General features: G+C 50.9%; 1 protein-coding gene across 4 annotated transcripts in view; it reads left to right on the forward strand.

The window, feature by feature from the left end:
• UBE2V1 (ubiquitin conjugating enzyme E2 V1) overlaps nt 1-10,734 on the forward strand; it is a 53,173-nt gene extending 42,439 nt beyond the window's left edge. For 2 of the 4 annotated variants that reach the window (XM_021710656.1, XM_021710657.1), the window contains exons 3-4: nt 7,761-7,886; nt 9,026-10,734. In XM_021710656.1, the coding sequence (XP_021566331.1) occupies nt 7,761-7,886; nt 9,026-9,172 (273 nt within the window). In that variant the 3' untranslated portion in view covers nt 9,173-10,734. The remainder of the gene's footprint in view (nt 1-7,760; nt 7,887-9,025) is intronic. The other 2 variants (XR_002481776.1, XM_021710655.1) reach the window with 2 other exon arrangements.
• The last annotated feature ends 693 nt before the right edge of the window (nt 10,735-11,427 follow it).

The following is an 11,427-nucleotide window of genomic DNA, read 5'->3' on the forward strand; positions in this document are numbered from 1 at the left end:
CAAAAAAAAAAAACAAAAAATAAAACTTGGCCGGGCTCAGTAACTCAGCCTGTAATCCCAGCACTTTGGGAGGCCGAGGCAAGTGGATTACCTGAACCTGCAAGTTTGAGATCAGCCCGGGCAACTTGGCGAGACCTTGTCTCTACAACAAATCAAAAATTAGCTGGGATAGTAGCGCACACCTATAGTTCCGGCTACTTGGAAGGCAAAAGGATCTTCAGCTTCGGTTTTTTTCGCTTCTAGGATGGTAGCCATCTTTCTGTATCCATGCACATTGACCTGTCTCATTAAAAAGCTTCCAGTTATATGACATGATTCTTGTAGAAATGGTCAACAACATAGCATATGTGGGATGAGATAGTGACTTTGTTCCCATTAGCTCTTTGTGTCAGTCAGGAAAAGAGAAGTCATACTGAGTGTTTCTCCCCCACTCCCCCAGCTTTATTAACGGGGGTGTGAGTGTGAGTGTGTGTGTGTGTTTTGAGACAGGATCTCTCTATATTGCCCAGACTGATCTCAAACTCCTGGGAAATCCTCCAACCTCGGCCCCCCCCCAGTATCTGAGTACAGGTGCTGGCCACCATGCCCAGCTAATTTAAAACACATTTTTTTTTTAGATACTAGTGCTGTGTTGCTCAGGCTGGTCCCAAACTCCTGGCCTCAAGTGATCCTCCTTACCTCAGCCTCCCAAAGCACTGAAATTGCAAGGATGAGCCACCATGCCTAGCAAGGTATAATGGACAAATAAAAATTGCATATATCCAAGATACACAACATGATGATTTGATATATCTGTACATTGTATAAGGATTACCACAATCAGATTAACACCTTCATCACCACACACAGCTACCCTGTGTCCGTCTATTGGGAAGACACTTAAGATCTGCCCTTCTATCTATTTCAAGTCAACAATCTAGTACTGGCCAGGCTCGGTGGCTCAACCTGTAATCCCAGCACTTTGGGAGACTGAGGCGAGTGGATTGCCTGAGGCTGCCAGTTCGAGACCAGCCCATGCAACTTGGAGAGACCTTATCTCTACAATAAATAAAAAATAGCTGGGCATAGTAGTGCACATCTATAGTTCCAGCTACTTGGAACGCTAAGGCGGAAGAATCGCCGGAGCCCAGAAAGTCAACGCTGCGGTGGCTGTGAGCATGCATGCCACTGCACTCTAGCCTGGGCGAAAGAGTGAGACTCCAACTCAAAAAAAGAAAACAATCCAGTATTCAGAGCTGCAGTAACCATGCTGTACGTTAGAGTCCAGAAGGAATTCCCTTTGTAAGCTGAAGGTCTGTACCCTCTGGCCGCATCTCCCATCCCTACCCTACCTCTACCCCTGACAACCGCTGTTCCACCTTCTGCTTATATGAGTTCTGCTGTTAGATTTCACATGTTGAGATCATACAGTTTTGCCTGTCTGTATCTGGCTTGTGTCACTTAGCATAATGTCCTCCGGGCGCATCCATGTTGTCGTGAATGGCGAGGTTCCCTTCTTATTTATGGCTGACTCACATTCTGTGGTGTCTGTCTGTCTGTACCATCTTTTCTTTATCTGTCCATCCGGCGACAGACACTCAGGTTGCGTCCTGTCTTGGCTGCTGTGAGCGATACTGCGTGAGCATGGCAGTGCAGACACTGATTTCATCTCCTTTGGGTCTAGACCCAGCACCAAGCAACTGATGATTTAATATAGGAAGTCGGTCAGGTAGGCACGGGCTGAAGAAAGGCACCTGAGAACACAGACAGCGCTTCAGGAAGCGGGCGCCAGGTTCGGGAGGCGGGAAGAGGCCAGTGCTGGCAGAGCTTGACCCCCGGGCCAGCGGGCCCTCTGCCGCTAGTGCCCACAGGACGGGGGCAGGTGCCCAAAGACACTGGCCCAGAGCCAGCTCCCGCTGCCGAGCCCTGGGGCTTGTGCTGGGCGGAGCAAGTGCCACCGGGTCGTGGCTGATGTGATGGTCTCGTCCTCAGGTTGTAGCGCGTCCGGGTGGCACCAGCACTGAGAGGAATCGAGGGTGAATGTTGCCTGGAGACGGGTCCTGTGCCCATGCGAGGTGCTATGAGTGGGGGCAGTCTCCGTGACCCGTCCCAGTGCAGAGGGTGCCACAGGGCCTGGTCCAGAGGCTCCCGGTCCCCCTTCTCTGCTCCACTTTGGAGGCTGGGGCTGGGACACTGCATGACACTCTTCCCCTGTGTGCTAGCCTCCTGCTCAGCCCACCATCGGGGACCAGGAGAGCCTGCGCAGAAGGGTGAGTGAGAGGCAAGGGACTCGCCCCTCCCAGCGTGCTTGCTGGCCTGCCTGCACCCTTTGGTCGCAGCCCCAAGCATGAGTTCCAGCCTCCAGGAGTCACCAGCTCCTGCTCGTGCCTTCAGCCCCCAGCTGAAGTTGAGGTTACCTCTAGTTGGCTTAGGGCCCTTTTTGCCCTTCCAGTTGCTGATGCCAGTTCAGCCGGTTCCTTATACTAAATCCTGTGTTGTAGGCTGGACGTGGTGGCTCACGCCTGTCATCCCAGCACTTTGGAAGGGCGAGACAAGAGGACTGCTTGAGGCTGGGAATTCGAGACCAGCCTAGGCAACATGGCACGACCTTGTCTCTACAAATTATAAAATAAAATTTTTTAAATTTCATTATAAAACTTAGCGTGGTGTCTTTTTCCCGACTTATTCCCCGCCCCCCCCAGCATAGCTACGGTCCTTGGCTCAGCACGGGCCCACATTGTCGTGTGTGTAACTTGCGTGTGACTGCCTGAGGCTCGGACTGGGTAGCAGGTGACTCGTAACCCAGTGTTCCCTTTGGATATGTTTAGGTTTTGTCGTATTCTTTGCTTGTGTTTGTACCAATGGCTCAGTCCTTTTCTCATTTCTCATACATTTTTTAAGAGTAAGTGTTATTTGATAATACTTAGAGATGTACAGAAGAGTGGCAGAAGTCCTAAAAAAATCCCCATGCCTGGTGTCAGCATCTCATGTTACTGTGATATGTTCATCATGACCAGTGAGTCATTACTAATACTTTATTAACAACTAAAGGCCATACTTGACTCAGACATTCCTACTTTTCTCTTTAGGTCAGTTTTTGTTCCAGAGTCCTGCCTGCCAAGGTACCACATTCATTTGGGGTCATATCAGCCTCCTCGCAGTTATGACAGTTTCTCAGGTTTTTCTTGTTTTTCCTGCCTTTCACTGTTTTGAGGAGTATTGGTCGGGTAGTTCATAGAAAGCCTATCAGAATTTGTCTGGTGGGTTTTTTTTGCTGTGTTTTTTGTTGTTTTTTGAGTCCGAGTCTAGTCTTACTCTGTTGTCCAGGCTGGAGTGCAATGGCCACAACCTGCTGGGCTCAAGCATTCCTTGCCTCAGCCTCCCATGTAGCTGGGACTATAGGTACATGCCACCACACTCTGCTAATTTTTTCATTTATTATAGAGACGAGGTTTCACCAAGTTGCCCGGGCTGGTCTTGAATCCCAGGGTTCACGCAGTCCTCTCGCCTCTACTTCCCAAAGTTGCTGGGATTACAGGCATAAACCACAATACCCAGCTTTTCTGGTGTTTATAATAATTAGCCTGGGGCCGGTTATTGCATATATATGTGTGTGTTTCGTTTTGTTTAGTCCCAGGAAGAGTCTAAGCCCTGGGCGTGTGATGCTAGTGGACACCACGGCCTGTGTGTGTGCACACAGCTGCACCTGGAGTTGGGAGGTGGATGTCTGCTTTTCCAGGATGTCCATATGCTGTGACTCACTGTCTTTTGCAAGTGCTGTCCTGGTGTCTGTGCGTGCTCACATGCTTCAGCCTTTGGAAGGACCACAGTGTATCTGATTACATGAAGAGGCCGTGTCTAGTGAGTCCCTTGCAGGTGGGAACTGAAAGCGTTTACAGTTAGTTATTCTGTGATTGCAGACAGTGCTTCACATGCTTTCTTTTCTTTCTTTTTTTTTTTTTTTTGATTTATTGAAGAGATTGAGGTCTCACCAAGTTGCCCAGGCTGGTCTCGAACCCGTGGGCTCAGGCAGTCCTCTCACCTCTGCCTCCCAAAGTGCGGAATTGTAGGCGTGAGCCACCGCGTCCATGCTGCTTCACATTCTTATGCTCAAGTACAAGTCTATCTGTGGGCGATTCCTAGAAATGGACTTGCCGGTCTGCACACGCCTGTGATCCACTGCCAGATTGCCTCACCAAGCTCAAGCCATATCTACAGAGTGGAAAGTGTGCTTCATGATCAAATAATGACTCTTAGGAGCAGTGTTTCTTATACAGATAGAATGTTACAGGAGTTCTTCAGGCACATCACCTTTCTTCACTGAAACCTTTTATTTATTTTTATTTTTTTATTTTTTATTTTTTTTGAGTTGGAGTCTCACTCTATTGCCTAGACTGGAGTGCAGTGACCGCTCCCGGCCACCACAGCCTCGACCTGCTGGGCTTCGGCAATCCTTCTGCCTCAGCCCTCCAAGTAGCTGGAACTACAGGCATGCGCTACCATGCCTGGCAGATTTTTTGATTTATTGTAGATATGAGGTCTCGCTGCCCAGGCGGGTCTTGAACCCATGGGCTCAGGCAGTCCACTCACCTCAGCCTCCCAAAGGCGCGGAATTACAGGCTGAGCCACCCAGCCCGTCTTTACTGAAACCTTTTTAGCAGGTCCCTGGAGCACTCACGAGCAGAATCAGAAAATAAAACCAGAAACCCTCTTTTTGACAGCCCTTCAGGTGTGTCTGTGATCACTTGACTTGATCGCCTTCCTTTCGGTATTCAGTGAAGTTGCCAGTTGAACACCGTGGTCAAAAACTTGATAGTTACTTTTCTTTTTAAGAAACTGGTCATGACCTGCCTGGGCAACTTGGCGAGACCTCATCTCTACAATAAATTGAAAAAATCAGCCAGGCGTGGTAGCGCGCGCCTGTAGTTCCAGCTACTTGGAAGGCTGAGGCAGAAGGATCGCCAGAGCCCAGCAGGTCAAGGTTGCGGTGGCCAGGGGTGTGCCACTGCACTCCAGTCTGGGCAATAGAGTGAAACTCCAACTACAAAAAAAAATAGAAAAAGAAAAAGAAAGAAACTGGTCATAGCATGGATGTTTTAAAATTTGCCTTCATGGTGTCAACGGTAACATTAAGACTTCATCCATGTAATGGTCAGAATCTCACTACTAGGCCGCCTCCTTCTTAGCCACTTGACACTGTTATCAATAGAATGACCAGTGAGGCCTTGTCAGCCACAAAGCATGCTCAGGCGACCTTGCTGGTGCATCTGAGCTCTAGAATGTGTTACCAGAAATCTTAGAAGACTGTGATTTTGGTGATGACCATGAGCCCGTGCCCCCAGAAAAGACTCTTTCTGGGTAAGAAAATCTGCCTTTGAACTGTACATAAAACCACAGAGCATGATGCTAGCAGCCTGGTGATGAACTGGGGGCTTATTGGTCAGCAGGTGCTTATTGAGTACATAGTGAGTCCCTTGCAGGTGGCACTGAGAGGGAATTTTTCTTCTTTGAGGAAACACCTCAATTGCATGGAGGTGTTAGTTTTGTTAAAGTGACAAAAGCAACATTCATCCATTCGACAAACATTTGCATGCCCATTCTGTTGAGAGCCCTGCCTTCCTTGCTCTGTGTGGAGTGAGAAAGTCTGACACAGGGCTGGGCACAGTCTTTGGAGGGGGAGCAGCTGGTTTAAGAGCCCCAAGGGGGAGAGAACTCGGCCTGTTTGCAGAGGAGGTTGGGGTTCCGGGCATGGGGGAGAGAGGCAGTCAGGACTGGGGTCTGCATGGTTCGTCTGGGAGCTTGGGCTTCCTCGGGTCACCAGGAGTCATTGAGGGTGAAGCTGGCATGGACAGCCTCTGGTTTCAAAGGTCACCTGCTGTGTGGGAAGCAAGAGAGAACAACTTGGGGCCTTCAGAGAAGGTGACAGTGGGGGGGCTGGTGGAAGAGGGACCTCCTGACAGTGGGAAGGTAGGCCGGGGGAAGGGGGTGAGGCTGGCTGCTGGTTTTTGCTGGAACCTGCCAGGTGCCATCCACAGAGTGGAAGAGCAGCAGCAGGGGTTGGGGGCATCCAGACTGGGGTTCGGGTCTGCAAGAACAAGAAGGGTTCTGTGGGCCCATTATGCATGCTTTCTGAATCTTAAAATATGTTGTAGCTTTGGTTTTGTTTTGGGGGTTTTTTTTTAAGTTGGAATCTCACTCTGCCATCCAGGCTGGAGTGCAGTGCATGCTCACGGCCACCACAACCTGACCTGCTGGGCTCAGGTGATCTTTCCACCTCGACCTTCCAAGTTGCTGGAACTACAGGTGTGCGCCACCACACCCGGCAAATTTTTTTATTTTATTGTAGAGATGAGGTCTCAACAAGTTGCCCAGGCTGATCTCAAACCCCTAGGCTCAGGCAATCCTTTCACCTCAGCCTCCCAAAGTACTAGGATTATAGGTATGAGCCACCGCTCCTGACCTTATTATAGCTTTTTATCAGGATTGTTCAGACAATATTTTTTTTTTTTTTTTTTTTGAGTTGGAGTCTCACTCTGTCGCCCAGACTGCAGCCTCGACCTGCTGGGCTCCGGCGATCCTTCCATCTCAGCCTTCCGAGTAGCTGGAACTACAGGCACGCGCTACCACGCCCAGCTCATTTTTTGATTTATTGTAGAGATGAGGTCTCGCCAAGTTGCCCAGGCAGGTCTCGAACCTGCGGGCTCAGGCAATCCATTCACCTTGGCCTCCCAAAGTGCTGGGATTACAGGCTGAGCCACCAAGCCCAGCCCAGACAATATTTTTCAAGAGTTTAAATCACATCCTCTGACTTATTCTCCCCAAAGGCCACTAGGTGTCACTGTTTACACTTGTGCCACCCAGACTCCCTGACTGAGGAAGGGGCACTGCCACCTGACATGGGAACTCCCAGGAGGGTGGCCCTGTCCCTGAGGGGCTGCTCTGATGGGAAACAGTGCCCTTCAGTGTGGTCTTCAGACACAGCAGGGCAACTTCATGCAGGGCAGAAAGTCGGGCTGGGCGGGACTGGAGCTGGGTGTGGCCACTTGGAGTGGGTGGGGTGGGTCAGGGCTCCAGGCAGGAAGAGCAGCAGAGACAGGCACGGCCCCTGCTCCTCCAGGGACGGTGCTTGAAAGGGTTGCGGGTTGTGGTGTGCGGTTGGACTTGTCAGATCCCCAGCAAAGACACTGTCAGCCCTCTAAGAGGGACCGTTTTTCTATGCGAGCCCGGGATCTGTGGCCCCTGCCTCACCCACTGGAAGACAGGAGCCTCTCAGCACGACAGCCAAACATACGCAGGGCGGGAGGGCATGTGCCAGTCACTGTCCCGCATAGTGCCCAGCCCGGAGCTGTGGGGAGACGAGCAGCCTGGCTCTGCCCGCCATGACTTTTTCTCAGAGCTCCCACAACACCTGTCCCGCGCTTGCACACAGCTGGCTGGTGGTCTTGGTGTGAGTGGACCTGCAGCGCAGCTTCCTGGACTGAGAGCGCCTCATTCTCCCCGTGCCTCAGAGAGTAGGGCAGGTCTGCAGAGTAGAGAATGTAACATCACGATGGGTGACAGCCTCAGTGATGCTAGCCCCAAGGGGTATCGCTCTTCCCCCAAGGCCCGACTCTCGTATAAGCAGTCTAGGAACTAGTCCTGCGGAATTGCCACGTCACGAGCAACTGCAGGAAGCAGAGGCACTGGGTCTGCAGTCAGGAATAAAACAGACTTTCACGAGTTCTGCCTTGCTGAATTCTTTGCTTATAATTGCCTGACATCTCTGTACCCTTTTTTTCCAGACAATTTATGAAAACCGAATATACAGCCTTAAAATAGAATGTGGACCTAAATACCCAGAAGCACCCCCCTTTGTAAGATTTGTAACAAAAATTAATATGAATGGAGTTAATAGTTCTAATGGAGTGGTAAGTTGCTCTTCTGTCCCCGCTTGTTCCTCGGGGTTAGCAGTTGCCTGTGCTTGGCATCGGGGTGTCTGGGCTGGGCCGGCCCCACACGTCCCTGGGTCCCTTGCTGACGAGTCCAGTGCATAGGAGCACAGAGGCGGGGCCGCTTCCCGGCTGTGCGTGACTGTCACTCATGTACATGGCGCCTGCTCCCCTGATCATTCAGTCCTCGTGACCCACCACGAGGTGGACATGTGGAAACTGAGGCCCAAGGGTGAAAGGCCTTGCCCAGGGCATGCCTGTACCTCCTGGGCCTCGCCTGGCACATATGCACCCTCCTCTTACGGCCTCGCTTTCTTTTTTTTTTTTAAGACATAGACCTTATTTAAGAATTCACGCACAGGAAAGGTGGTCCAAGAGCTACTTGATGGCCTTGCTTTCTTGACATGTTCCCACGACTGTTTCACTGCCTTACGTGGAGAAGCAGGCCCTGTTGTCATGGAAAGCAGTGATGGCAACAATCAATATTACAAAACAGAGCAGCATAAATTAATTTTTGCTCCGTATGTTGCTGCCAAGGACTTTGAGCCTATGGAACTCAGCAAGTGCTGAAGGGATGGAACGCATGCTGACCTCACACAGCATGCCTCTGTCTCAAGATGTCAGAAGACCTGAAGGAAACAACAGAGACGAGTTTGTTGGGTGCACTCAGGACGGAGGTCACCTGACGTCCTGAGCCCAGAATTTACTCGTGCTTTGGGGGATTGCTTTTGGGGCATGCTGCGAGGGCTGAGGACTCTGGCTCCCTGGAAGCTCCTGTCATTCGTGCAGGGGTCCAAGCTACCCTCTGCCTTGCTGTTCCCACTGTCCTGCAGGGACAGCTCGCCAACCCCACCCAGTCTGGGGTCGGGAGGCTCAGGCCGTTGTAGAGCTAGGCCAGGCTGGTTTGAGTCTCCCCAGGTGTCCGTGTCACTGTTTTCTTCTCCCAAATAGCAAGGGTTTGGGACAGGAAAAGGGCCTGGGGGGAGGGGTGTGCGGGGGCACTGGGCACGGCAGGTGTCCTTGCGGCAGTTCCAGCTTGCCAGTGCCCTGACACGCATGCAGCTTCCTTCCAGCCTCGTCTGGAGCCTGGGAGTAACTTGCTGTTTGCCTTCTCGTAGGTGGACCCCAGAGCCATATCAGTGCTAGCAAAGTGGCAGAACTCGTACAGCATCAAGGTTGTCCTGCAGGAGCTGCGGCGCCTCATGCTGTCCAAGGAGAACGTGAAGCTCCCCCAGCCGCCCGAGGGACAGTGTTACAGCAACTAGGCCCGCCAGCCGCGGCGCCCTCCCCACGCCACTGACGCAGTCTTCATTTTCCACAGTAGTAAATTTCTAGATACGTCTTGTAGACCTCAAAGTACTGGAAAGGAAGCTCCCATTCAAAGGCAATTTATCTTAAGATACTGTAAATGATACTAATTTTTTGTCCATTTGAAATATATAAGTTGTGCTATAACAAATCACCCTGTCCAGTGTAACCACTGTCCACGTAGTTGAACTTCTGGGATCAAGAAAGTCTATTTAAATTGATTCCCATCGCCACTGGTGGGGCACATCTAACTCAACTGTGAAACGACACATCACACAATCACCTTGCTGCTGAGATTACACGGCCTGGGGTCTCTGCCTCCCCCCACCTCCGCCCTCCCCACAACAGCCCGAGCTCAGGGGCCTGTTAGAGCAGATGTGAAGGTTTCCGGTCATAGCCTGTGGGACTACTGCTGGGTGTGGGGTGTTTTGCCTGCGCCCTTGGTTTCCTTCTTCAAGTCTTAAATGACGCCCCTGCCAAGCCATCATCCTGTCCCCACGCCCCCCCCCCGCCCTTGGCCGAAGCATAGATTGTAACCCCGCTGCTCCCCTGAGACTGGCCTTCAGTGAGGAATTCAGGGCTTCCCGCCTCTCTCCCCCACCTTTCGAGGGGTGCTGCTTTCCCGCCTCCTCTGCAAGTCCCTTTCTGCACCGTCACCACCCGACACTTGCCATGACACTTCCTGGCTGTGGCCAGAAGCTATCAGGTAAGGTTGGAACGTCTGACCTCCCTCGTGTAGTCCTGGAACCGCATCTGTTCATGCTCTACCAGCCTGGGAAATGAATTTGGGGCCCTTAGCCCTGCCACCATCCTCCGCTGTCATCATCAGCTGATGCGTTTTTTAGCTCAGGTTTTGACAGGTGAAAAGAACAGTCACCAGGGTTCCTCAGACCCACCCGCTCCTAGAGTCCTTGGTGGTTAGACTCGGAGAAAGGCCGCATGAAGAAGACACTTGTAAGCACATACGACCCTTCTGAATTGTTTTCTTTTCCTGTTACTGCTTTTGCTTTTTAAAATGGCAGAAGTTTTCAACAGGGCTCCCACTCGGTCAGCCTTGCCGCCCGCCATGGTCTAGCTTGGAATCTGACAACTGGAACAGGAGAAGCTTGACTGCGGGGCACGCCCGGGTTTTGGTCTGCTGCTTCTCGCAAGCCTCAGCAGGGAGAAGACGGACGCGTGTGCACAGCGGCCGAGGCTGGGGGCCGACTCTGCACAGCCGTGCTCCCACTTTCTGTTCAGGACCACTCAGTGCTGACGTGTGGATGCATACCGAAATAAAGCAATCCATTGTGTACTCGAGGTTTCTCACGTTAGTATTTGTGTAAAGCCACCTTTCGAAGCAGCAACCATCAAGTCTGAAAGCTGTCGATGTTTCCATTAATCTTTTTCTGGCGGAAACGTTAGTTCTAAGGATTTAACATCCTATAAGTCAAGTTGAGCATAACAGTATTCCATGGGCAGCCTTTTTATTGTCAGACCATTGCCTGATTTTAATATAATAAAAAAGTGTGCATTAATATTTCACAGGCTGGGCTCTGCTTCCTCGTGGCATATTAGGGATGAGATTTGATGTTTTAGATGCTTTGAGATTCAAGTTGACTTCCTAAAGCAGGGATCAGCAAACTTTTTCTAGAAAGGGCCTAAATTAGTCAATATTTAGGCTTTGCAAGCCACGAGGCAAAATCAAGGATATCATGTAAGACTTAGATAATGAGGGAACATAGATTTCCACAAGTGTTTGCGTGTTTTGTTTTGTAGAACCACAAATGTTTTAATTGGTGAAATCCAGAATAAGAGTAAAGTATTAGCCAGGCATGGTAGCTCACGCCTATACTCCCAGCACTTTGGGAGGCAGAAGTGAGAGGATTGCCTGATCCCAGGGGTTCAAGACCAGTCTGGGCAACTTGGTGAGACCTCGTCTCTGCAAGAAATCAAAAAAATCAGCTGGGTGTGGTGGGCACGCACCTGTAGTTATAGCTACTTAGAAGGCTGAGGAGGAAGGATTGCCTGAGCCCAGCAGGTTAAAGCTGTGGTGGCTGTGAGCATGCCACTGCACTCCAGCCTGGGCGATAGAGTGAGACTCCGAATCAAAAAAGTACTTTTCTTCATTCAGGGGATCACCCAGAACCAGGCAGTGGGCGAGACTTGGCCCATGGACCAGAACTGGCCAGCCCCATCCTAATCAGTGATTTTTTTTTTTTTTTTTTTTTTT

Source organism: Carlito syrichta, unplaced genomic scaffold (genome assembly GCF_000164805.1).
Source record: "Carlito syrichta isolate Samal-C Ts95f unplaced genomic scaffold, Tarsius_syrichta-2.0.1 Scaffold296659, whole genome shotgun sequence".
NCBI lineage: Eukaryota > Metazoa > Chordata > Mammalia > Primates > Tarsiidae > Carlito > Carlito syrichta.